Consider the following 27181-nt stretch of genomic DNA (forward strand, 5'->3'; position numbering starts at 1 on the left):
ACAGTGGTATCTTCCGATCACGTTCAATCTCAGTCTGTGCCTTGCTCTCGCGTGAATTTCATTGATACTATAAAATTCCGTGGGAAGGACTGGAGTGTGTGAATTTCCACAGCCGTGTCAAAAAGGTAGAAAATATATCTAATGAGAACTTTATCCAGCCTATTATTTGTGTACTTGAAGATAATTTTAAAGGGGAAAACTAGCTCGAAAAGACACCGTTCGGGTATCAAATGTTAGCAACAAGGCTTCTCTCCCGTGTTTCAAAGTTAGTTTACGTTATTAGCTAGTTGTCATTACTAGCTAACATTTAGCTAAAAAACCACGCAATTCTGCTGTCGCCATGACATGGTTGCTTCTTAGTTGGTGGAGTAAATGTACTTGCTGTAATCCACGTGCATTTATGTTGAAATGACGGTAACGTCAAATCTGACGCAACATCTGGGTACTACATGGTGTTCAGGCTCGTGAGGACTATCCTGCGGCAGCCTGTCAGTCACCTGTCAAAATTAGCAAAATGTAGGTAAGCCGAGGTGCCCGTGAAAACACATGTTTTTAGTGACTTCAGTAATCGTTGCGTTGACTTAGTCCAACTCTCTGTTGTTTCTGTCTACAGATTGTTTCAAATCTACAGCTGATGTTGTTTTTCTGGACTGTAGCATGCCCTGTGAAGTGAATCCTCGGTTCGTGCTTCTGTACGGGTCTCAGAAGGGCCAAGCCCAGTCAATAGCAGAGGGTCTAGCTGAGGTGGCCGAGGAGCACGGACTGGTTGCTGAGCTCAGCTGCTTGGAACACACAGAAAAGGTAACTACTGCACATTGTAACCATTTTAGTAGAAGCGGAGCTGTTCAAGCCTCTCTTCTACTGCATGGCTGCTGGTACACACCAGCACATTAATGATATATTCGTAAAAGTGATGTTGACTGATGTTTTTCTGGACAGTAATGACAAAACATGTTAATGTTTCATGTTGATAATGAGAAAAAAATAGTCACTGATTAATCATATGACTGGTTCCAGTACAATCTGGAAAAGGAGAATGCTCCTGTGGTCTTTATTGTGTCTACTACCGGAGATGGGGAACCGCCAGACAATGCCCTCCAATTTGTAAAGCGCATCAAGAAGAAGACCCTCTCCACTGACCATTATAAACACCTTTCCTATGCACTTTTAGGTAAATCATATCATGAAAGTCTGACATAGCTGTTTTTTGTAGCTCATCTGTCAATATGGGGAACTTGATTTGCAAAGCATGCTCGTGTAAATCATTACAATGCAGATCACTGCAGCACAGTGTTTACTCTCCGAACAGTTGCTGGCTTGAGAAATGTTCATCTGTTTTCCTCTGTCTGCTCCAGCTTTAGGAGACACGAATTATGCAAATTTCTGCAACTGTGGAAAGACAATTGAGCGACGTCTACAAGAACTCGGAGCCAAACAATTCTATGCGACGGGATATGCAGATGATGGTGTAGGGTAAGCTCTGCAAAAAAAGCATAAGCATCCAACTTTCTCTTCATTTTCTACACTAGTCTGTATAATCTTGTGGACTTTGTTCGCTCCAGGCTGGAGGTGGTTGTGGACCCCTGGCTAGACGGACTGTGGAAAGCAATCAAAGGTGCCTTATCAAAAATGGCTTCTGATAGGACTGGCTACTTTAATGGAGAAGCAGGAGATTCACCAAAGGAAACTCCTGATTCATCCTTACCAGATGTCCAGCTGAACCTCTTAAGCATCACTGACCGCCAGAACTGCGAGTCGGTCGGAGGATCTGTAGAAACGGTCTCCAAATCTGCATTTGCTGCTTCATCTTCAGCTCCTGCTGCACAGACTGCTGTTTCTGATCTCAGGCCAGCTGCTTCTGCAGGGAGCCCTGGTTTGGCATCCCAGTCTCATGGAACTGCCAGCATTTCTACATCAGCACCGGAGACTCAGACCAAGGATGCTGGAGTTTCCCGTGTCATACTGGCATCATCACTGAAATGCTCCCTACCACCACTGTCTGAGTCCTCTCTTAATGTTCCTGCTCTGCCTCCTTCCTACCTGGATGTCTCCCTACAGGAGGTGGACACGATGGAAGAGGTAAAGCTTTGATAATGCTGATTTAAAACAGCATTTGTGCTGTATTTCACCCTCATCTCATAGATGTTTTCTACCAGATTATTGGACCGTTCAACAAAGAGACTCTTCATGAGGTTCCCATACCCAGAGCAGTTCAGCTGACCAGAGGAGACTCAGTCAAGACGGCTCTTCTGTTAGAGCTTGACATCTCTGTAAGCTTGGCTTTTTTTGCTTTTCTTCTTGCAGTATTAATTTAGAATAATTTGAACTTCAGTGCTTTTTTGTAATTCTTAGGCTTACCCAATGATGACCTATCAGCCCGGGGATTCGTTTGATGTGTTCTGCCCTAATAGAGCCACTGAGGTGGAGAACATGCTCCACAGATTGGGCCTTTATGACCAGAGGAACCACAGAGTACATATCTGTCTATGTAAAGACACTAAGAAGAAAGGTAAACTGTAATATGGTCTTGTAAAGAACATTGTAACATTGCATTTTTCGCAAAACATCCTTGTGTTTGTGACATAAATGTTCTTTCCTCCCTGTGTGCAGGTGCCCAGGTGCCACCCTACATTCCCCAGAACATTTCTCTGCTGTATCTGCTTACATGGTGTCTAGAGATCAGAAGCATTCCTAAGAAGGTACTGTCTGTCAACACAGTGCGCTACAGCTACTTACTTTGTAAATTGCATTGGCCAAGCCACTTTTCGATATGACATCCGACTTGTTTTATCTTATCAGCATAATAATAGGAAAGACATTTTTTAAGTGTCATGTTTTCTCCAGCTAGAGCACACTGCTCTTATTTGTGTTGTCAAAGCCTGTCCTTGCCATGAAGAAGTGCAGTTATATTTGGACAAGGATTTTCCCATTTTATTTTTTACTGAACTGGCAGGGTACTCATAATCTGTCAGGACAGAGCCTGGACCAAAAGATTTGCATGGGTTCATTGTTGAATTAGACTCATAACTACACTACACTAAAACTGAATTTGCTAAGCTTTGGTTTGGGTCTAAAATAATGATTAAACTAGCCTGGTCCTCCGTGTTAATGGATGTTAACACATGTGGTGTGTTGGTTACATTCGTAAACGTTTGGCTGGGGATATGGCTTGCGAGTTTCACCTGATTCATTCTGCAAGATGTTGCAAATATCCTGTTTCTAATTTCCATCTCTCACGCTATTTTTTTCCCCACAATCACATCAAGTTAAATTCATTATTTAATAGAAAAAAAACCCCATTATAGTCTGACCAAAATGAAAACCATTAATTTCCCTCTGGCTTGAGCTGCATCAGTAGTTTGCCGTTCCTTGTAAACAGCACACTGAATGACAAAAGGAAGACAATTTATAAAATGTCAAAATATGGCAACAATCCAATTGCTTCTTAATAAATACAACATTTTTAAGCATTGCTCACTCAGCATGGAGCATTGCTTAAAGCACAAAAGTAAACAGCACTTACAACACAGTATCTATCAAGAGCACACTGCATTTTTTAAAGAGCATGTTATATTTTGTTTTCCAACATCTTAAAAGAGACCACAGGGAAAGATTACTCCCGATTTGTGCACTGATTTTATTAGAGAAGCTTTCTACGGTCCAAATCAAATTACTAATGTGTCAGAAATATATATTTTGTACATCCTTTTTTTAACAGCTACCATCAGTCTGGTTCCCTGCTGTATATGAGACTTGCGCGCAGTCTCATTTTCTCTCATGTGTTATTAAATTCCTGCACGAAAAATTGACTGTTTCAGGTCAGACTGTTACTGCAGACTTACAGGGCAGTAAGAGTTTTATTTTACCACTCCTGTCACTGTAATCCAAGCACCCAATCTGTTTTATTAAAGCATTTACAACTCTATAATCTTTATACCTCATGATTTTTAGGATAGTGAAAGATAATCACCTCAGCCTCTTACTAAGTGCAGTTCACAAGAATATACATAATAGCATCAAGTGCAGAAGATAGAGTTTGCATGGCCTGGTTTGCCATTTCCACTGAGACAAATATAAATGTTATTACTATCCACAGATGCAGAGACTATTTTTTTACACTAGTCAAGTAGTGATGAAGTGCTGTCTATCAGGATGGATTTGAACTTGGGGATAATACTTCTTCCAGTACTCACTCCAAGAATGTGCCTTTTAATCTCTTCATATGTGCACTCATAAACTGTAATAAGTCACTGAAATTATACAGAACACTTAGGCATGACAAATATTCAGAAATTGCAGAGTGATTAACAGTTGTGAAATTTCATGAAATTACTCCGGAGTTGCTCAGGAGTTGCGTTTTAATCAAAAAGATGAACAATAATTGATGCAGTACCAGTTAAACAGCAGCCTGTCCTCTGCAAATTGAACATGTTAATTGATGGCATTAATAGATTTTGATGAATTTTGTTTGAAGATTAACAGAACGCCTTTTTGCATCTGCCAAATTTTTCAGTAGCGATAAAAGCTTTTAAAAACTAAATGACAATTTTATGAGGGCAGAAAGTGCATAATAAAATGATTTTGTTCCATAACTGGGAGTGGTGCCAAGTTCTACCTCTTGAGTTTTCACCCACCTAGAAAACTAGCAAAAACTTATACTTGATTGGCCTGTGTGCGAAGTGGAATTGACGTTTTTCCTTACTGCAGAGTCAGAAAAACTGAACAAAATCATGACCATCGCTGGTAACAGAGTTGCAGATCAGCTCCAAGTGACCTTACTTCCGATTTCTGTGTCTCCATCAGGCTTTTCTCCGAGCGCTGGTGGAGCATACGGGGGACAGTGTGCAGAGGAGGAGACTACAGGAGCTCTGCAGCAAACAGGGCACCGCAGACTACAACCTGTACGTGAGAGACCCAAGCCTCAACGTTCTGGAGCTTCTCACAGCCTTCCCGTCCTGCTCGCCTCCTCTCAGCCTCCTCATAGGTCAGAGTCCCTTCTGTTGTCTCAGTCACTTGCTCAGTCTTTCTAGAAGTGTTACAAAACTTTGTTTATTTAGTTTTTTCACTCATGAAAACAAAGAGTTTGTTTATTTAGATTGTTTAGACATAAAAACAATCAATGAATGAAGGTCTTTCTCTACTGATTAATATTTCTTTCCCAAAATTACATAGTGCACCTTTGAATCTTCATGTCACAAAGCAATAAGTACATTTAATGTGATAAATTGTCAATTGGCATATTCATATGATGTTGTTCAGTTTCTTTTCAATGTTTTGTTATAATAGATGCACGTTTAATTAAATGCATGCTACCATGTTGCCTGAAGCAGTCCAGAGTGATTGACATGAGATTGGGATTTACACTGCACCTGTGCAATATATCAGTGGAATAAATGACTGCAGAATTATTTATTCCACCTTTGAAAAGACCTCGGGTCATGTCAAGTCTGCTAATCTATTTGTCACTCAGGCATGTTTGTTCTGTTTCATCCATTAGGGGTCACTGCAGCACCGGTAAAGCAAGCTCCTATGTGCACAGTCTCAAGGCTGAATTTGTCAGAGCATTTAATTAGACTGAATGGTCAGACGGTGAACATCGCATGGCTCCCCAAAGGATCAACACTAATTTCCTCGACTCGTTTTTAAGTCACGCTGGCCCAATGTGGTTTTGTGTCAGTTTTTGTGAATATAATGGCACTATTGTAGCCCCAAGTCAAGGGATATTTTAATCATTATTTCCACCCTCTGCTAATAATATTGATCAGTTTTTGCTGCTGTTGGCCGTCTATGCCGTCCCGAATATGACCCTTTCAGCCAACTGTTGGTAGAAAGCTAACATTTTCTCTCAGCCCATTAAGATAGTTGGCCGGTTGTTCAGTATAGATCTAATAAGCTTTGACTGAAAGTTACCAGACAGTGAAATTAGTTGGCTACAGCTTTACATACGAGCTGAGTTGTCCTCTAAAACAGCTGTGTCACAGCTCTTGGCCTCCCCCAGTGTCAGTTATTTTTGGTCTACTTGCCAACCGCAGCACCTTTTTTTCCAGTGGTGAACTGATGCAGAAATTGGGAATCGCGACAATCGTGCCCTCGTGAAAAATGTGGTGTCGGAGGCCCTTCGGGGGCAACAGCTGTTTACTGGTGAGCCACTGAGCTTTGCAAGGACACGAGCGCACAAGAGGTCAGTTCGGATCAGAGGTTAATGGTCAACTCTGACTCAGTGTGTCCCTGCTAAAGTACACTGCTGCAGTTTTGTTGCACTGTTCTTGGTTCATTAGCCCGACTGAAGGGGAGGTGTTTGCTGATCAGAGTTTATGCTGTTATACGCTAACTATAAATAATGAGGAGAGAAGCTCGGTTGTCTTTGGCCAAGTGCAGGCTGGGTATAAAAGTAAATGCTGGGTATAAATTGAGAAAGATACCTCCTTCCTGGAGTCAGCTCTCTTGTTATATGGTCCATTGTTTCACACAGTGGGTCAGATGAAAACTTTGGGGTCATAGAGAGCAGAATGCTGTCCATGAGCATCTTTTTCAATTTACTTTACCACAGGGCTCAGATGAAATCTACCAGGGTTTAGTTTTCTTCTTCTTTTTTTTTGTGACCTGTGGGCGAAACTAAAGCAAACTAAAGAGTTAAATAAAGTTAACATGTCCCTGTGCTCCCCCTCTCCCAGAGAAGCTTGAATGTATAATAAGAACGCACTGCATATCAGATATAATTCTGTCTTCATTCGTTTAAGATACATTAAAATGCCATGGAAAACTTTTAAATGGTTTGGGAAAACCATGAGCTTGCAGGTCCTTTTCTCAGAAGTATCTCGAAATTAGCATTTGTAGGCTATTAAAAAAAAAAAAAGGAAAAAATCTTCCCAAGGAGAATTCTTCTTAATGCTCTGATGCTAACCACCTCCCTAATTCTCCACTAATTCCTTCTGCAGCCAAAGAAACTATCCATTTATCATAAGAAGTATAACTTTTATGTTCAACCACATTGCCATCTCATTTTTACCCACTAAAATGGTACCTCTGCATATAAATTGCGGCGCAGAGAGACTTGTGAGATGGAATAGATTATATTGTTGTGCAGTATGATCGATGGTACCCCTGAAAATGATCGTTTCTGAAAACATATCGGGCACCCTGGGACTGTATTTTTCGGAACAGAGACCTTTTTTTAAATACATATTTTAAGATGTGTCCTCAAGCCACTCACTGCAACAACAAAAAAGAGGTTTTAAAAGTGATGTATCCTCTGTATCTAGCAGCAGTCTCATCATGGTGCAGTGATGTGGGATGATGGATTGATTGTCCTCTGTTTCGGACATGTGCTGTCACTCTGAGATAGAAAGGCAGGAAACCGAGCACCATGCAGCTGCAGAGGATTGTGTTAGTGTACATGATACACCGCCTGATGGAGAGGTGTGTGTTTCCAATGATGGGAAGGATTGCTGGATATGCTGTATGAGATAATTTGTCCAAAGAGATTTTGCCCTTTGGGGGTTAACTGCTGCCCATTATGAGAAACATGAATTCCATTGCATCGCAGCTTAGTCATAATTAATCCTTAAGACTTATTTACAAATGACTTACTGTGAGTTGCAGCTTCTTTACAAGATTATTGATTATAACAAAGCAAGGCCAGTGTGTAATCTCAGCTCTCCTTGTAAATTTGCCTGCCTTTCAGTCTTACATTTTTCAGTCTCTATTTCTAAACATATGAACCTCTTTTTTCAAAATAAAAGTTCTCATGTTAGTTTATTTCATTGCCATGCGAAACATTTGGTCCAAGATTCCGCTAAATAAAAGATCAATCATCAATTGGTTCATAAGTCTGTTCTCTGGTGGCAGCTCCTCAAATGTGAGAAATTGCTGCTTTTTTTTCTCTCGTGAGAGTAAACTGAATGTCTTTGCGTGTTTGAGTGTTGGTTGAATAAACAAGCTATTTGGGCTCTTGGGCAATGAGAAATTATAATGAGTATTTTTCACTATTTTCTGACATTTATTAGACAAAATGATTAATTAGGGATAGGGATTAGGCTAGGGCTGAAGTAGCGATTATTGTCATTAAAGTGGAAATAGACCCTCCTCTTATCTTTTGCAGTGTAGAGTTTCCACAGTTATTCAAGGTGTTTCACTGTTACATGGGATAGCGACCGGGTAAAACAATGTCTCTTCCTGTTTTGGTTGCGCAATGGCAGACATGCCTCCTTTTGTGCTGTATATCAACCCTCATTGTTCTGGAAAAAATTCAGCACTGTGGCAATCCGAATACTATAGTGAAAGTGAGGCTTATAGGGAACAGCTCTGTACATGGATGGTGTCATTTTTGTACAACCATTACACTGTGTAATCAATTTTTATTTCAGAATGATAAGATAAAGCTTAAAATGATTTTATTGCTAATTTAAGGATTAATCTGCCGACTACCTTCATGATTAATCACTTAGTCGATTGATTGTTTTTGTCTATAAAATGTCCAAAAATTGTAAAAAAAAACAAAAAAAAAACCTCATCACAATTCCCAAGAGCCCAAAGTGGCATCTTCATATTGCTTCTTTTGTCACATCAATAATCCAAAACCCAAAACCCTTCATTAACTATCATGAATGTCAAAGAAAAGCAGCAAATCCTTATATTTAAGAAGCAGAAACCAGCAAATGCTTGACATTTTTGCTTGAAAATGAATGAAACATCAATTAAAACAGTAACTAAATTTATTTTGCTTGACTCATTGATTTATTGCGTACTCATTGCAGCTCTAGAATTGGCACATTTCCCAGTCTCAACAAGATCTTTGCTTCTCAGTTAAATTATAAACAACAGAATTCTCTTAATTTGTTCATATTCTACCATCCTAAATGTATGCAGATTTGTTTTAGTCCACATGTCGTTATCTCACTGTTCTCTATTCTCTAAAAGTGTTTGACTAAGGCTGATATTTTTTTGCCCAAAAGCCTCTTCAAACTTACTTGTAAGTGTTTCATACGTCACCATTAAAAAAAAAAAAAAAATCCTCAGCTCAAAGAGATGAAATGGACGTCAGAGTAGGGAGCTGTCTCGCTAACACCCTGAGCTGTTTAGATGTCAGAGAAATCCAGAAAGAGAGGAGGGAGCAGATTAAGTCCAGCTGTTTGTCTTTCTAAGCAATGTAGCAGAAAAATGTGTTATTGTAAGGCCTCAGCTGGTACATATGGTGCAGCTTCACTCTCCCAGGTTCATCTATCATTGAGATACAAATGAAATGTAAGGGAGTACATAGCAAGCACATTACAGACTCTCAATCACTCTTTTTGGCCATATCTAATAGTTGGTGGTGTTCATAGCATAGCGAATGGCAAATCTTGGCGCTGCAGGGTGAAAAGTTGTCTTCAACTCTTGTAAATTTTCTTGATTTTCTCTGACACATCCTCATGGATACATTCCACACTACATATTACCCAAAAGAGGGCACCTTCATGGCTGGCATTGAAATAAGGTCTGCATAAGCAATCTGTTTCCTACTGGCTCCACATCTGGACACTTGGGATTCCATAACCCTGAGTTTGTAATTTCATAAATATAGAAGTGTGTCCTAGAAACAAGCCTCTAACCTGGGTGGGGGTAACTCTACAGGATAGATTGGTAGGTAGGACGTCTCGATGGACCAAGATGACTTTCACTTATTTGTCTCCTCTTTGTCACGGCTGTCTGTGTAACAAAATCTTGGCCACACAGATGGATGATTGACAGTTGTGCTTGCCTTTCAGAGCATTTGCCGAAACTGCAGCCCAGGCCTTATTCAGCAGCCAGGTAAGGTGACAGAAAAATAAGAATGCAGGTAACATTTTGTACTGTATGAAACTGTGTACATTTTGTGACCTTTTTCCATCACATATTTGGAATAACAACTATCCATGAGCATGTATACTGTATATGTATGTATGTCTGTCTTACTCTCTCCACTGCTTCCTGATTTCTACTGGTGAACAATAAGTAAACATTGAAGAAGAATTTGAAGAAGAATTTAACCCTTGGAGATGTTTCTGTAAATTAAAACATCTGTTCAGTTTTGGAAAATCCATGAAACTGCCAACTTTTCCAGTGATTCAAAATAAGTGAAATCCAGAGAAATGTGTCTCTAAGTTCATAAATGTACTTATAGTTATGACTTAAAGGTGCAATATGTAAGAATTGGCCACCTGTCGAATTCATACTCCAAACAAATAGGAGGCAGCATATCATCAGAGTAACCGCTAACTGCTGCTAACTGTAGCTGCCATTAGGTAGTTATCTCAGTTAGCCGTGTGGGGGAGTGTTGGTGTTTATACCGGGTGATGGTTAGGGTTAGGGCAGGAGCACAGGGGCTTTGGACCTTGACAGACTGGGGCTAGCTAGCATGCTAACTTCAATAGATATCTCTACAACAATACATGAACATCATAACATCCGCAGTTATTTATTCAGATTCAGTGGATAATTTTAGTTAATTATTGAATGTGGTCAACTAAAATTCTTACATATTTAAAGGATGTATAATACCCCAGAGATGATGCATACGCTACCCGGTCAAATCTAATTTTATGTTGGTGTTATGAGAAGAAAATAGCTAGCTTTATATATATATTTTGTTCTCATAACCCTATAACTCTTTAACTCAGTTTGTAAATCTGTTGTCGATATTTTATTCTCGTGATGCATCATGATATAGTGCTACATCCTCAACTTAGTTTATTAGGTACTACTCGACAAGACAGTCGAGTTCCCATGATATAATATATATTGATCCTGCACTATTGGCAGCTAGGAAATGCATTGCTTTCCACTGGAGATCTGGTATTTAGCCAACTCCCTCACAGCTGTGTGTAGAGCTTTCAAATTATCTGACATTTGATAGGGATTATTATTACATCAAAGGGAAGCTCCATGAATAATATGTGTGAGGAAAGTGTGGCATTTTCATATGAATTTAGATTTGGAGGTATTTGGAAACTATTTTATAAAGAAACAAGAAATTATCTGAACTAATGACGTATAGAACTTACAGTAATAATTATTATTTATGTTTATATGTAGGCATCTGTCTAATGTTTGTTATGGCCCTGACCCTTAACATAGTAGTCCATGTTCTGTGTGTTTTGGATGGGTATTCATAGATGTAATTCCCTTGAAAAAAAAGTGCACAAATGAAAGGACTGTAAATATAGCGTAACATTTAGCAAGTTGTGCTCAGTTTAAGAAGTGTTCCTTTTTTTGCATCACTTAGCCAGTCATCGATCTGCTCTTCCTGTTAAGCTAGTACGCATTAGGTTTGCATTTAAAGCTCATGTGGAACAGCAACATCTAACGCAATGTCAAAACTTCTCTGCTCCTCTCATTAGTCCCTCCCTTAGCTGCTTGTGTGTGTGTGTGTGTGTGTGTGTGTGTGTGTGTGTGTGTGTGTGTGTGTGTGTGTGTGTGTGTGTGTGTGTGTGTGTGTGTGTGTGTGTGAGTGTGTGTGTGTGAGAGTGTGAATGTGCTGAGAGACAGAGCACAGACAGGAGAGATGGTGGCTGTAGTTTATCAGATGGTGCAGAGACATTAGAGGCCTGCATTATTGATGCTGTGGTCAATAGAGGTCTCTAGTGGCCCACAGGAACTGGAAAGTGAAGGATGAGAGAGCGTGAGAGTTCTTCAGCCGGCAGTGTAGACTGGAATGGAGAGGAGGGAGAGGCAGTTTTATTGAAGCACGACGAACAGGAAGTGATTTTTTATTCCCTCCTAGTTCTGTTTTCTTAGTCTAGGATGATTGTGTAGATCAGTGATTAGCAACCAGGAGTACTTTTATTCTAGGGTGCTAGCTGTCAGGTGGTATGTGGAAAGATTGTGGAGTGGCAGAAAGAATTTGAAAAAATTAAATCATGATTTGATTGAAAAAAACATGTATTTGTCTAAAGACGAAAATAAACAGAAATAGGGTTAAGAATGGGTGAGATGTCAATCTTTGGTATATGCTATGTATCACAACCTACCAGCTATAATAGGCTGTCTGCACATACCTTCCACCAACCAGTGGTCAGTTGTCATTTCTTGTATCTGTGTCATATAGTGGGAGAAATAAATGTAAGGAGAGATTATGGCTGATCCTCATCAAACTTAAATGTTGTACCTGTGTTGGACAAAATAGGAGAAAATTAACTTAAATTCGAGACCTGTCTCTGTCTCAGTAACACACCTGATCTGGAGATCTAGAATGAGCATATAAAAGTAGCAGATAAAAACAAGAGGCAAAATAAAGAGCACACATTACTGGCACAGCTTGTAATGTGTGGTCTGTTGTTAGCGTTGAAATAGTCAACTTAGCTGAAAGTAGACTAGTGGATAAATGGTTAAAATAGTTAGTTTAGCTGAAAGTAGGCTAATGGATTAATGGTTGAAATAACTTGCTTAAAGTAATAGCCTAGCAGTTTAAACAGTAAGCATAATGTAATGTATAAATGGTTGAAATGCTTAGCTTTAACTAATGGATGAATGGCTGAAATCGTTAGCTTAAAGTCAGCTAATTGATAAATGGTTTAAGTAGCCAAGCATAAGTAGTTAGCGTAAAATAAAGGATAAATGGTTTAGTAAGTTAGCTTAAGGAAATGGATATATTGTCGAAATGGATAGCTTAAGTAATGGGCAAGTGGTGTAAGTAATTAGCGTAAAAATAATGTAAATGGTTGAAACATCCAACTTTTGCCACCCCAAGTGGTAACTAGTACAGATACAAGTTTGACAAAACCAGCTTAAACATTATGAGCTTTTATATAATATATATTTAATGTGATCCAGTTTAAAATCCAATTAAAAAGAACTTAACACAGTGGGAGTTGTTGTTGAAGGGGTACTTTAGCTCATCTAACAGGGCTGTGGGGCTGTCAGACACAAAAGTTGGGAACCACTGGCACGGATCACAATTTAGCACATTTCAATGTCACGTCCATATCCGTAATTGGCATTGCATCAAATATCCGTGTATCCTTAATACTTTGATCAGCTGTTGTATAACTATATGTCTCCAAAGGTTGTTTGTGTGAGTCATTTGAAGAGGCACTGTTGTCTGTTCTTGAGAATCTATCCTCACTCGTAATGTTTGTGCCTTTCTGTACCCTACTGTCTTCCCTCTGCGCCTGTATTTCACTCTATTTTTCACTTCATCTCCCTGCTTGTCACTGTCTGCGAGCCTTGCAAACACCCTCTCCCATACACACTGTTGTTTCTGTATATCTCTGTCTTCCTCCATCTCAAACTCTCTGTGGTATTCTCTCTATAGCTCCTGCCTTACGCACCCAGGAAAGCTGCATTTTGTCTTCAACGTCGTAGAGTTACCAGCATGCTCTGGGCGGCCTGCGGGGAGGCGAGGCTTGTGTACCGGTTGGCTGTTTGACCTCATCAATCCTGTCCTCCTTTTCCCAGGGAAGGATGAATCCTCCGGCAGGATGGCTCTGCCAAAGGTAATGAGTACACTGGAATATGGAGAGCTGAAACTAGATTGTGCAAATTTGTGAACTCTTGGATATATAAGCACTTATCAGCCAGGACCAGGAAATATATGAGCTGAGTTCAAGTGTTCAGGTGCTGTAATAGTTCCAACCCCAAACTCAAAGGCAATAAATACATGGTTAGGTTGAAATCTTGCTCCACTTTACTCTTCTTTGTCTTTGTTATGTTTCAATAAAAATGCCAGTAGAGCTGAGCTGCCTATTCCTCCTTCAAATATTACAGCTCAAGAGGTTCTTGAGTAAAATAGAAAACAAGTGTGAAGCAGAAGATCAGAAAATTCTACAGCATGTCCATGAAACTGCAGAATTCAAGGCATTGGGGATTCAACCTGTTTCCACTACAGGTTTTTAGGCTTCTCTGCAAACTTTATTTTTAATTTCTGGAAATTAAATGTGTGAGGAAAAAAAAGAACAAGCTTTGGGCCCGTTGTGTGGGCGGTTAATTAAAGAATTAATTTAAATTAAAGCAAGCAAATCCTCTCCACTGCAGACTCTGTGGATTCCTCATGAGTTTTCCTATTAGTATGTCTTCGAATATTAAGTAGATCAATTAATAGATTGGTAGTCCCACAGTGGCTTCTCAGCACTGTTGTAATTACTCTCATTATTTTAAATGCTTGCTAATGTCCTCTGACCCCAGATCCATGCGAGTTTGAGACCCAACTGCTCCTTCCGGCCTCCCTCTGACATGTCGGTGCCCTTTATAATGGTCGGTCCGGGCACAGGAGTTGCTCCCTTCATCGGCTTCCTCCAGCAAAGGTATGGCGGATTTGATAATCCATTAAAATATTATCTTGCACTATAATAAGTGACAATTTTATCAAGTAATAGGGACATGTTGTATTGAGATTCCCTGTCTCCTCAAGAGGAATCAAGTGCATGCAGGATGTTACAAGATATGCTGCTGAAACAGGTCAGCTAAATGTTCATGTCAAGCATCAGAAACACGCAGGTTATATGCTGATTTCTGGGCTGTGTGATGCGGATTGTTCCAGCGAAGATTCTTCACCCAGGAATGAATATTCACAATGTTCAAGTGATGTTAAGTGCACATCATCGGTGCATATTTTCCAGTAATCTGCAGAGACAATTAAATGAGACCCCTGCTCAAAGCCGATAAAAGTCGACGTCATGTACATCTCATCAGGCATAATAAATCTACCGCCTAGGGCTGTGATCACGTCAGGGATTATTTCAGATGCTTCACTCGTCTCGCCAGGAATAAATTAGGCCCTCTCTCCGACACGCAAGTTTATGGCTGAGGCCTGTAATGAAGAGCCAGGAGTCAAACCAGCACATGCATCGTTATTGATTTGAAAGTAAAAAGTCCAGTAGGTGGTGGCCACGTTTTTGGAGTTTATCAGTGCTCGTAATTGCCGAAGAGATATCGACTGTCAGCTGAGTACTTCTCTCCAGCTTCTTAAATCGTTGCTGTCCAAGTCCAAATTCTTGAGTGCTATCATTTGGAAGAAAACGTGACATTTAGTTTAATTTTCTGCGGTTCTGAATTGATGGCTATATCGAGATTGCAAAATGATGACCTGTCAGAAGGGTTTAATGTGACTGGAGATTCTCTATCCAGGCCGATGCCTGTGTGTTGAACCAGGCCCATAGCCTAACATGACTTGTTAGAAAGCAGAGTAAGCCTTTTGAGTCAGACTGACATGTCTAACTCTTGGGTGGCTTTGTATAAATGAGGTTGTGCCCTAGTCAACTCCAATTGTCTCTAAATCCCCCAGACGTCTGCTCTGCTGGGGCGGGTGGCGTCAGCGGGTTATTGCTCTGAGAGGTGACACAGCATCAGCTAAAGTGATAGCGGTGGTGGATTGTCTGTCTGTAGCACATTCAAGGGAATATGAGTGGTCGTCTGGGGTGAGAAGTGTTTGCGCCTTTGGGTTGCAGGAGACCCAAAGATAGCGCACGTCTTTCAGACTGACCTGGTTACACCACTCCTCTTCTTAATGATCAAGGTTGAGCCAGAGGGACGATAGTCCAGTTGAAGGCAGTGATATGAACACATCAGTCTTACTTTGATCCTGACAGCACTATCCAAATATTTCTCTCTCAAATCTAAGCTATCAAAATACACAGAAGTGTTTTATTAATGGTCTGTCCTTGCAGACCTGCTTGTCAGTACAAGCAAAACACTCAGTCCTTGATTGATTTTGGAAGGCTTTGTTTCATAATACAACAACTACAAACCATCATCAGATGCATCCTTGAGAGTTTTTTTTAAAAAATTTTAAATAAAAATTCCAAACTTTTTTTTTCCTTCAGTAGACTTTTCACCGTTAGAGCAGAAACTCATGTGAACCAATCTCTTCAACTCTCTCCTCAGTCTGTACTCCCTCTCTACGTCTCTTATCCCCTCCCCTGCCAGCTGGGTATTGTGCCGGAGGATTGTATAAACCTGTCATGGCGCGCGGCATTATACAGAATCTAACTTGAGATTCCAAACAAAGCCTCGGCGGCTGACACTGCACTCTGATAGGAGATAACAATCACCAGTTTGTCAACGGGACACCGTATCTGCCTCCAGGCCCAAGAATGGTCCTGTTAGCAACAAAACAACATGGGCATGAACACTTCGATCTTCCTACCTCTCCCCCCACTTCCACTCCCACTGTTAATCGATGGCTGTTTTCAAAAGTGCATTGTATGAGTTTGTTGCACTGGTAACAAGTGGAAGAAGAGTCTCTAAAGGTCAGAGGCCCACTTGGGGGTGCCAGACGATTTTAATAAGGCCCCCCAGTAGTGGGGTATTGATTGTTTGTGTGGCAGGATTGTGATTTCCAGTGTCTTTTTATCTAGCTGAGAGCAGTGACAGTTAAACAAATATTGTATTTTAACTGAATGGTTAGCCTTAATCTCCAAAACAGCTCTAACAAGCTTTTATTTTGGAAAAAATCTGTTTGCTCAGTTTCATATTTCGGCTTGCCAAAAGGCGTACTTGGCACGTTCAGTATGACAACCTTTATTAAAGTTTGTCTGAACAAATATTGAGCTTCCATTTATCAGTCTAACCAGACAGCTGATTACAATTAGGCTACAGCGTCTTGCTGCTGAGCGTTGTACTGTATTATGAAACAAATTCAGCACATTGGATGTATATCGGTCTAATTCTGCGATGTAATTTCAGTGATTAAGCCTCGAGCTGTTGTTGTTTTTTTTTTTTGTTTTTGTTGTATTTGTTAGCCTAAAAAGCCACTCAGCACGGCGCTGCAAAGGAAACGAATGAAGATATGAGATAATTGGGATGTTTACCAAGTCTTCACCTCGACTTTCCGTGCAGTTTCCCCCTCCTGCTGATCATTTGAATGGCGCTGAAAGGCAACCGCTTCTGATTTCGACCCCAAATGGAGTGCTCTGTAGATGCTGCCTCCCCCCTGGGATTGTATTGCAGGCTGTTATAGTGTGGGCATGTGATGTGATGTGATTTGTATTCAGAGAAAGGCGCCGGTGTGGTCTACTCAGAATGGAATCCAGGTTTTTCATATTGGTATTGATCCCTTTAGGGCAGGCGGCGAGAGGAGAGAGACGAGCCCACTAAAATGAATTTACTTGAGGCTGTTTGCAGATCAGAAGAATCTCGTCCAGGATGCTAATGGATGGGATCTGAGCGTTTGGATCAAGTCAGCCAGACAGCTCTGTTACTGGGCCACATTCAAAGACATAAAGTTCAAACAAACATCTTCGCTGTGGGATTTTATTAACTGGTCAACTTTTCATTTAATTAATGAGAGCGTTTTATTTTTCAGTATTCACATCAGACTTGCATTGATTTTTCACTTCGCCTCATTAGTGTATAGCTGCAAGTAATGATAGAATAATCAGTTTTTTTATTTTTAAATATAATATGTCACAACATGAGTCCAAAAATGTCCACCACATTTTTTTGGAGCCAAAAGTGACATCATCACATTGCTTGTTTTGTCCAAGAAATAATTTGGACGATATTCAATTTACAATGACGGAAAGGAACACAAAGAAAAAAGTGACATTTTATTAAACTCAAACCTTTGGAAGCAGATAAAAGAAATGTCCTACTCTGCATGCCCCTTGAAACTAGAATTTTAATTCTTATCAGCCATTAGAAACATTGAGTGAATCAGCCACAAGAGTTTTATTCAAATGAAGTCAAATTTGAGTTAAACTATTATTTATAAAAAGTTTCTCTTGCTACATTTCTTTTTTTTTTTAATCCCAAATGTGGTTTTTACTTCCATATTTGCTTGATAAACTTCACAGTTTCTTCCTCGTCAAAGCTGATTCCATCTGGTCCTACTTTTCATCATGCAGTTGGAGAAAATCTTGCTTACAAGAATTTGGATATCCATGCTAGTGAAAAAGCAGTCATTTTTGTTTATTGTTCCCACATGTATTGTTCCCCCATTCAGCCTTTAGTTTCACTCCACATCTTTGCTGAAGGGGGAACGTTTCTCTGTACAAGATGCACTGTATATATACAAGCGTACCTTTGAATATAAAACTTCCATAGATTCAAAATTCATATTAGAATTAAATGGATGACTGAGAACCTTCATCCACAAAATTTTAAGTCGCTCAAACAAATCAATTAATCAATTTACCATTTATGCACCATACTAGTCCATCTGCCATTTTGAATTCATGACTTCTGGAAAACACAAACCACAGTTTAGTCGGTAGGTGAAAATAAAAGGATTGGGTTTAGGGGAATCAGCACCTTATCCTCGGAGTGCAGCAGCGCAGCACAAAGGGCCTAGTCTCAATGCCTCACCATGGCATTCCTCAGCCCCTCGTCGTGGTTGGTCACTTCAACAACCCCTCTCTCTTCCCCCTCCCTCCAGACGGGGTAACCGATAATGCCCAGCTCTTTAGAGAGTCCACTGACTGATGGCATCATGAAAGGTTGAGGGTCAACTGTTGTTATCTGGGATAGAGCTGCCACCTTTGCAGCAGGTGTGCAGCACAGATACCACTATCCTCAGAGCCGCTTTGTGCCGCTGCGTTGCCATTGCCATTGCCTGCAAAGGATTCTGGGAGCTTTGCCAAACTCCTAAGCCACAAGAGGAATCACTTTTGCAGGAGCAGTATTTTTTTATTTTTTTGCACTCAAGCAGTTGGACACACACGAGAGTACGCAAAACACACACCCACACAGAAAGCACAAGCCCCAGTTTCATTTTCAGTAACTGTTTATAGTAATGGGATCTATCCGTCTGTTTGGGTGAAATTTAATAATACATATAATGCCCTCGCTGCAGCACGCACAGTCGTTTCCGTGCATTAGGCAATTGTGGCACTCAGTGTTCTGTCATTGCAGACAGTGCTTAATGGTGTCACTACTCTTCTTTAACCTCTGCTGCGAGGAAGGACTCCCTCTCCTCCATCTGGTCTGGTCGTCTGTTAGTATTGATTGACCGCTAACATCCGCTGTTTGACTTTCAGAGAGAAGGAGAGGCTGGAGAACCCCGAGGCCACATTTGGCGAGACCTGGCTGTTCTTTGGTTGTCGCCACAGAGACCGTGACTACCTGTTCAGGTAAGCTGGGTTTCTGTTTCTCAGTTCAGGGCCCTACACTGACATATTCACATATTCTTTACATACTTTTCTTAACCTTTTGTTAGTAAGATATCTGTTTTCCATACCCACCTCCTTCTTCACCTTGCTGCTACATATCATGTATTGAAATCTGTGGCCTGCATAATGAGCGCTTCTCTGTCTGCATACATGATGTGGGTATTCATTCTGCAATTACAATGAGCATGAGCATCATGGCCAGTCTATTAAGCAATCACCAACAGGATGTATTGCAAGATGTTTGTAAAGATAGGTTATACAAAGTTATATAACTCAAGGCAAAAGCTTGTTGTTATTGTGATTCAAGGCAAGAAGTTGCATAAAGGTTCATTTAATGAATCAATTTCCAAGTTGATGAAATATCCAGATATCTCTCAAGAAATGTTCTTCCTCTTTTTTCATTTATTAGCAAAGAGTAATGTTGAAAACATTTTAGGGAACTATTAAGCTAACAAGCAAGTATCTAACAGAATATTAAAGATGTAAAATCCCCACTGGGTAACTGACCAAAGTTTCTTCTTTCAAGTTTATAAAAAACCCATACTGTAAATATTCCTCTTTCTCTGACTCATCTGAAACTCAATTCTGAGCCCGTTCTTTAGTTTTCAGTTTTCTATCAAATAATACATTCAGCAACCTCTGATCAACCCATATCGATTTCAGGCTTAAATAAACACTTCTTTTAACTAGACTATGACAGTTAAAGGTATATTCATCCTTTTACCCTTAAATTAATACAAGGAGAGAAAAAATGCCCACCATTGACTGAGTGATCTGAGACAAGTAAAATTAAACATTGATTAAAGAAATTACTGCAATGAATCATGAGATCAAATCATGGTTGAAATTTAATTTATTCGTCATCTGTTAATTCAATTCTCGAGGACTACATTAATCAAACTATATTGTATGCAGAGCTGAAATACTATACTGTACGGTTGTCAGCTGAAATGAAAATAAAAATAACATAAACAGAGGCTGTCTCGTCTCTCCCTCAGTGGACCTGCGCCGCACAGGGATACTTGTCTCTCGCTCAATTTCTGAGATGATAAGAACAGTCTGATTGTTTTCTTGTGGACTTTAGGAACAATATGCTAGTTGCAAGCATTGTAAGCAGGCTGCATATAACCTTATACAGGCAGTGTGGCACTATTTTTTAATCTACATTTTCACTCTTTTAAGGAATGCCCTCATCACACTCAGAGTTAAACACATTCACACCTGCTCCACTGGAGTGGTTAGGGTTAAGTGCCTTGCTTAAGGCAGCTCAGTGGTGGTAATGAGGGAGCGGCACTTTCCCCACTCATATTTATCCTGCCGGTCCTGGTTTTTGGTGAGGCATTTTGACTTTGCCTGTCAGTTCACTCTACATTAGCAGCACATCTGTGTTCTGCACAGCTGACTGACCAATCCTTTCCTGGGCCTTGGGCTTGGGTCGTCCATACACTTTGACCTCCCCTGATGATGGGCCTGAAGGGGAGCAGGGTTGTCATTCTGCGAAACAAACTGAATCAAACTGAACTGTACGAATATTACACTAACTTTTTTGGATTGACCTCTTGTGTCGTCAAAGCTTTGCAAACTGACGCCGGCCTGTGAGTAGATCAGTGCTCTGATCAGTTTGTTTTGGCTTTCCTTTGTCCCGACTGCACACTAATTGATCGGCTCTCCCTGATATAAGCAGCATGCGTATACTCAATGCTGGTGCACTGATCGAGTTCTTTGGCAGGATTAAATAGTGTGAATGGATTAGCATCCTTAATCACACTAGAAAAGATCACAGAGGATGCTGTTTGTTCCCCCTTTGTTTCCTCTATCCCTTAGTTAAATACCAACTCACAGCCAGGTAGTAGGTTGGTGTTTGTTCACAGTGTGGGCTTCTCTGATGAACACCCCCACAGTGTTGACCAAAGCGATTAGTCCGTGTTTTATGAGCCACCCGTGAAGAGTTGTCCTCGATTTAAATAGGTTAGCAGAATGAACAACAGAGAGAGCAACATACCTACAGCTGAATGGCCTGCCTGCATTCATCTCTGCTGGATTTCTCTAAAAGTAAACGCAATTTGATGTCTGGCAATGGAAATGAAGCCTGCTTTGCATAGTTTGTAGTATTTTTCAGTGTCCCAGATTTTCAAAAGATTTTTAAAAGTTCATCTGAAGTCGTTGTAAGTAGGGGGGAGGAATTCGACCTTGTATAAATGCAACATAAGCTCCTTTTTAATGCGTATAAATATTAGAAAATGTCGAGACAGGATGTGACCAACTCTCTGATGGCGTTCCAAATTTCCTACCAGCGAAAAAACAAAACGAAGCGATGCGCCTCAATCAGCCGCAGCACTTAACATCCCTGTGAGAGGTTGATGCCAATCTGTCTGCATGTCACATCAAGCTCGTCCTCCCCTCTCCTCTCTGCTGCACTTATCCTTCCCCCCTCCATCCTTCCGATTTTCTCAGCCTCTTCATGGCAAGTGATTTCATGCTGTAGGGGAAACACAACTGGGAGGCCTGCTGGGTTCACGTTAGGGACTGGGATATTGCCACGGGCTGTTGGTATACAAACACACCGAGGAGTGTGGCAGGTTTTGGCTCTCAGAAACCTCCTCGACTGTCGTGCCTTTCTAGAAAATCAGCCGTCTTTTTCGTCAGTTTCGGCGTGCACGGCTATCACTCTATGATGATTCATATTCAGACATCAAACAAACAAGACTGCGCCGTCCTCTTCCTTGTTATGCAGGTTGTTGTTTTCATGTTCAAACAGGCTTTGTAATCACAAGTCTTGGTCACAGGAATGCAATTTCAATGACTAAATGATTAAAGAATGAGATTTTAATGACTAAAAGGTTAGGTGGTAAACATTGCAGGAGAAGCAACAATTCTGGATGTTTCCTATAAAACAAAGACAACAACACTCATCTTTTCCTTTAGTTTTCACACCGCAGTACCTGTGTGTTCGTGAAAAATGCCTTATTATAGTCTAGGGGTCACTGCAAAACACAGCTCCCGGAGGCGAAGACCTTCACCCATGATCTCGTAGCCCCAGCTTGTTATGAGTGTGTGCGATTGTCTCTGTGTGTGTGTGTGTTCCCGCTCATTCCGACTCCTTAACTTTAAACAAGATGCTCTGAGCCACAGTAAACCCTTTACTCCCTCAGCACCTTCCTCTCTTCCTTCCCTTCCAATAGCACCCCAGGCACTGTAAAAACACTGAGGCAGAAGAAGGAGTTAGTTGGCAAGCGAACCACAGATGGGGGAGCAAGGTTACACCCAGCTGCAAGGCTGGGAGGATTGATTGTAAAAAAGATGCTTATAACGGTGACTCAACCTTGCTTATGAAATCCATATTTTTTTTTGCACTTCCCTTGTTAAACAAGATAAATTGGTTGTCTGGCACAGTTTTTGCGTAGACCTTTTGCCCATCAGTGTTCTGTTTTATCGAGCTTGACAGGTTTTTTTGTGTTCTTAGGAAATGTTCTGGGGGTCATATGTCTTGTTAAAGCTATTGCTAAATATCTTAAGGGAGTGTTGGCAGTGAGAGGATAAATAGTCAGAAGGAAAACTGTGTTGAATACTTGGCCTTACACTTATGATAAAATATGTATGTTTTCCCAAGAAACCTTGGACAGGTGCTATGCTACAAACTTGGTCTGCCATTCATGGTAACATCTTTTTTCTTCGTTGTGGCTCTCCTGAACAACCTGTCCGAGATTACAGGAGTAACCTTGTAGGAAATTGTATTTATAATGATCTGAAATGTTTGAATGTGTCTTCTGCAATCCTTCACCTTTGCCCAGAGAGGAGCTGGAAGGCTTTGTGTCCAGCGGTACTCTGAGCCACCTCAAGGTGTGTTTCTCCAGAGATGACCAGATGGAGGAGGAGGACAACAACTCTGCAGCACGATGCAGATACGTCCAACACAACCTGCGACTCAGCAGCCAACACGTCACTGACATCCTGCTCAAACAGAACGGTTGCCTCTATGTCTGCGGGTAAGACTGACTAATTATAACAAGTCAGATGCAGATTTAAACAGCTATATTTGCTTTTTTCTCAGTCTGCTTTACATTTATCCCAGGGTCCACCTGGCACGGTTATGTCATGTTCTGGCACTCAGCTGTGAAAGGACTGCAGAGCAACTCACTCGCAGCTCTTTTCTCTACTCTCTCTATCTTTGCATGCCTGGTCTATTTTTGTAACATCCCTGTCGTGTCTCTGAAGCCTTGAATTTACTTGTAAATCTGTATAGATTACTTTTTTTGTTCACAATTGAATTGCTTTTTTTTTTTTTTACCAGGGGCGCTATTGAAATACATTTTCTCTTTTACTAGAGAGACCTGGCCAAAATGGCTGTGTAGAGTAGTGAAAATGTAATACAAAAATGCAATTTGCTCAGAATAGAATCTGGAAATACTGATCAGAGAGAGCATTTTACAAAAATAGACAGGAAGTTTTATATGATTATGTTATGTAGTTAAAACTTTTTCATAACCCGATTAAAGTAAAACCGTCCCATGTAAACAATATAACCTGATTATTTTACAGCTGCGTTCTCCTTCCGCCTTGACGTAAATGCATAGTGACGTTCTTTTCTCAACTTGCTAAAGATGGCGGCTTCTGCGTAAAATACTGTGCTGTATAGATGATTGATATCAATCTTCAGGACAGGGAGCTGATCAAACATGTGCTGATAAAATATCCGACGAGGAAGAGGAATGCATGTCACATAGCTGTTCTGATTAAATTTGTTGTTGCATGTAAACAAAAGATCCTATTAATCCCATCCCATGTTAACAGTTGACCCAATCTCTTCAGTCAGAATTATTTTTAATCAGAATGAAGAACTATTGTTCATGCAAGCATAGCTAGTGATGCAACATCTAATACAGTTTTGAGCATTTATGCTGTATATATATACCCCTCTTTGTGTATCACAACACATTGTGACAACAAGACAAAGCCAAGCACACATCGGTTTATAACAAGTCAAGTCGTGTCATCATTGGTAAAGCTCAATATCACATTTTATGTTTTTCTCCTCTCTCATCACTGCCAGGCTGCCGCATACACCTTTGAGTAAATGAACTTTGAATCGTCAGAACTGTGTGGATTCCTCCTAGTCAAAAAATGTCACTTCAGGTCCACAGGATGATGAATCTACCTCAATATGCTGCAACAGCAAGATAAAGATTTCTGCAATTTCCTTCCAGGATGCACTCCTGGGCTGGCAGCACTTGCTGGTTTTCCAAAATAAGGGCCACTGCCACTGTGCTGTGCAAAAACATGCCTATTGATTGTGTTGTATGTTTCCTTTCTACAGAGACGCTAAGAACATGGCAAAAGATGTGAACGAGACCTTGATAGAGATGATCAGAACAGAGCTTCAGGTGGACCAGCTGGAGGCCATGAAGAGACTGGCGGGGCTGAGAGAAGAGAAGCGCTACTTACAGGACATCTGGGGCTGACAGCGGACTGACGAGATAAGGGCATTTTGCAGCATCCACTGGGCTTTTTTTACACCTGAAGGAAAGAAAAAAAAAATCAGCATGCTCAGCTGTAACCTCTAGAACCATAAAATTGTGGATGCTGAATCCCAGACTTAGTTTACACCACCCAATGCTACCAAGATGGAATGTACCATGCTGACCTGGGGATATCGGTTCACTACATCATCTTGGGCTTTGCTGTTTGAACAGAAATGACCTTGGTCGGGGCAATAGTGCCGGAGATTGGTCCTGCAGTGTGAAAATGCTTTTAGTGTAGACAAGCCTCCTTCCTTCGTCCTGTCTGGGGAAAAGGCATTTACTTCCTTCGGCTGTGATGGAGTGATTTTGATGAGACTGAGAGTGGGGTATCACTCCAACCTAGATGGAAACAACACAGCAGTCTGTAGTTCTTTAACAATACACTGACGGTAAATTGTTTTTTGTCATTCAGGATGGCACAAGTAATTTTTTAATGAGTTATTTTGGGTTTTGGAACATGCCCAACCAGCTCTAAATGCAAACTAAATGCACCATGATATACCTCTGTAGTCAAAGGCAGTAGAATGTCTTGAAAGGTCCCATATTATGCTCATTTCCAGGTTTATATTTTGATTTTGAATGTCTTTTGAATGTCTGTTAGAAAATATTTACATGCTTTTACAGTGTTACATGTTCAAAAATCACATTATTCTTCTCATACTGTACATTTCTGCAGCACCTTTATTCACCTTCTATCTGAACGCTCTGTTTTAGTGCCTGTTTCTTTAAGCCCCCCTTCAGAAAGCCAAGTCTGCTCTGATTGGGCAGCTCTCACAGGCCTGAGCAGACGCCGTCAACCACGTTTCCACATCATCTCAGCCAGTGTTTTTGCAATCAAAGCCGTCGCCGGAAGCAGTGCTGAGGGCGGTGACTGTATAGTTGTGACATCACAACCTTACAGAAGTTGTAACGGCTCGTTTGAAGGCACAGTTTCTGAAAACGGACTGTGTGCATTTCTCCGTTAATTAAGCGTTTTGATACTTTCACACTATTTATATTCAACCTAGACCTGCTTTATAATTAAAAAAAAGTCAGGATATCAAACTTACCACAATATGAGTCCTGTAAATTATTTAAATATTAAATAACTTAAAGGGGTACTATGTAGTTTTGGAGAAGAGATTCATAGTCAGAATTTTGATATTTACCATATTAATGAGGTAATGATACAAAGGTAGGATCCGCCACATATATATACAAAGTAAAACAGTATGAAACTGTGTTGTCCTTTAAGGTCAGTTTGTTTATTCAGTCATGAAAACAAAGAGTTTGTTTATTTAGTTTGTTTAGGCATTAAAAAAATCAGTAATCGAAGATCTTTTTTTCTGATTAGAATTTCTTCCCCCAAACTACACCTTTGTGCACCTTTGAAAATGTATTTTAATTTTTTGGAGACGGGTTTTTCATGTTTGTAAAAAGTGTCATTTTTCTCAACTCAGTCCTTCGAGATGATAACACTTTCATGTATCATTATACTGTGTTAAAATAGTACAGAGGGCGTGAATCTCAATGATAATGCGCAGCTCTAAATTGATCTCACTGCCTTTGTTTGTGTGTGTCTGCCCCAGCACACTGCCAGTTTGGAGACGGTGAACTCCAACTTTTGTAAGTCCTGCAAACCTTACTGAAATCTCCCAAACTGTGGTTAAAGCAAACACAACTGTGCCTTGTATGATCAGGAATTAAACACATTTCAGTGTAAACTATTGTTTTCTATTGGTTTTCTTCTACTGTACACACAGGTGTGTTTCTAGATGACCTTACACACTTGAATTTGAGGTGCGTGCGTGGGTTTCTTATCATGTTATGGGGCAATGTAAATCATTTGGGAGCTAATGAACTCTGATTGATTGGGAGTGATTGTTTTATTCAAATTTAGAGATAATTTGATTGTTCAAGGTGACTTTGGTCAGAAGATGAAGGCGTACTCTGCTAATTGAAGGCTTTTTGCAATGGGCTTCTTAGCGCGGCGCGGAGCCCTGGAGAGAGGCTTCTCAGAATTAAATCTTCTAACAGCAGTCTTTTTTATTTATCCTCTTGTAGGGAGGGGAGAGAAAAACATGTTTACAATCTCTGCCGCCTGCGCCGTAGATGACACCCCATTCGCTACATTTTTGAGCCGAGTAAACAAAACATTTACTGTTGCAGAAAACAATCCCTGATGGTGAATAATTGGTTTAATACAGAGGAGTCGTAGGTAGAGCTGTCCTTGTGGTAGAGCTGGGTGCTCCTCCTCGCCCTCATCCCTCTGTGTCCTGCTGCTCCGCCAAGTCACAGGAGCAGAGGAGGACAAAATCAAAATAATGATGCTGTGTGCGCCTAACAGCACCACCAATCTCATCTCACACGCACATGCACACACATAATGATACACAGCCTCCATTAAGTGCCAGACGGCAATTTGGTGTTGGAGAAATGACAACAACTTGCATGTGTGTTGTAACAAGAGACAAAGTTTCATCAAAGTGACATGAGTGTGATCATCATTAGTGAATAATTTTAAAACCATGAAGTACACTTTGAGCTGCGCTGCCCTTATTTACCTACATGCCCTCATCTCCATTTAAAAAAATGACCCCAGCCATAAGACGGAGAGCCTGC

The 27181-nt window shown here is 40.6% G+C and overlaps 1 protein-coding gene across 5 annotated transcripts; it reads left to right on the plus strand.

The window, feature by feature from the left end:
* Positions 1-66: 66 nt before the first annotated feature.
* On the plus strand, positions 67-25245 carry mtrr (5-methyltetrahydrofolate-homocysteine methyltransferase reductase). 5 transcript variants are annotated; one of them, XM_073487810.1, is made up of 16 exons: positions 394-516; positions 614-801; positions 1018-1171; positions 1356-1473; positions 1563-1615; positions 1709-2079; positions 2157-2270; positions 2353-2509; positions 2611-2699; positions 4804-4984; positions 9747-9789; positions 13271-13451; positions 14140-14258; positions 18930-19022; positions 22853-23047; positions 24376-25245. In XM_073487810.1, the coding sequence occupies exons 1-16, from the start codon at positions 450-452 to the stop codon at positions 24518-24520; spliced, it is 2268 nt and encodes a 755-aa protein (XP_073343911.1). In that variant the 5' UTR covers positions 394-449; the 3' UTR covers positions 24521-25245. The 5 variants fall into 5 exon arrangements, with proteins under 5 accessions (XP_073343912.1, XP_073343914.1, XP_073343911.1 ...); XM_073487811.1 differs by lacking the exon at positions 394-516 and adding an exon at positions 67-125 and having other exon boundaries at positions 1563-2079; XM_073487813.1 differs by lacking the exon at positions 394-516 and adding an exon at positions 105-125 and having other exon boundaries at positions 657-801; positions 1563-2079.
* The last annotated feature ends 1936 nt before the right edge of the window (positions 25246-27181 follow it).

Source organism: Pagrus major, chromosome 19 (genome assembly GCF_040436345.1).
Source record: "Pagrus major chromosome 19, Pma_NU_1.0".
Classification (NCBI taxonomy): domain Eukaryota; kingdom Metazoa; phylum Chordata; class Actinopteri; order Spariformes; family Sparidae; genus Pagrus; species Pagrus major.

Bases quoted from the DNA above. Each gene is read 5' to 3' on its own strand.
- mtrr (XM_073487809.1), top strand. From the start codon at position 450: ATGGTGTTCAGGCTCGTGAGGACTATCCTGCGGCAGCCTGTCAGTCAC. The intron at 802-1,017 runs GTAACTACTGCA...GACTGGTTCCAG, and splicing joins GCTTGGAACACACAGAAAAG to TACAATCTGGAAAAGGAGAA. The intron at 4,985-9,746 runs GTCAGAGTCCCT...CTTGCCTTTCAG, and splicing joins TCCTCTCAGCCTCCTCATAG to AGCATTTGCCGAAACTGCAG.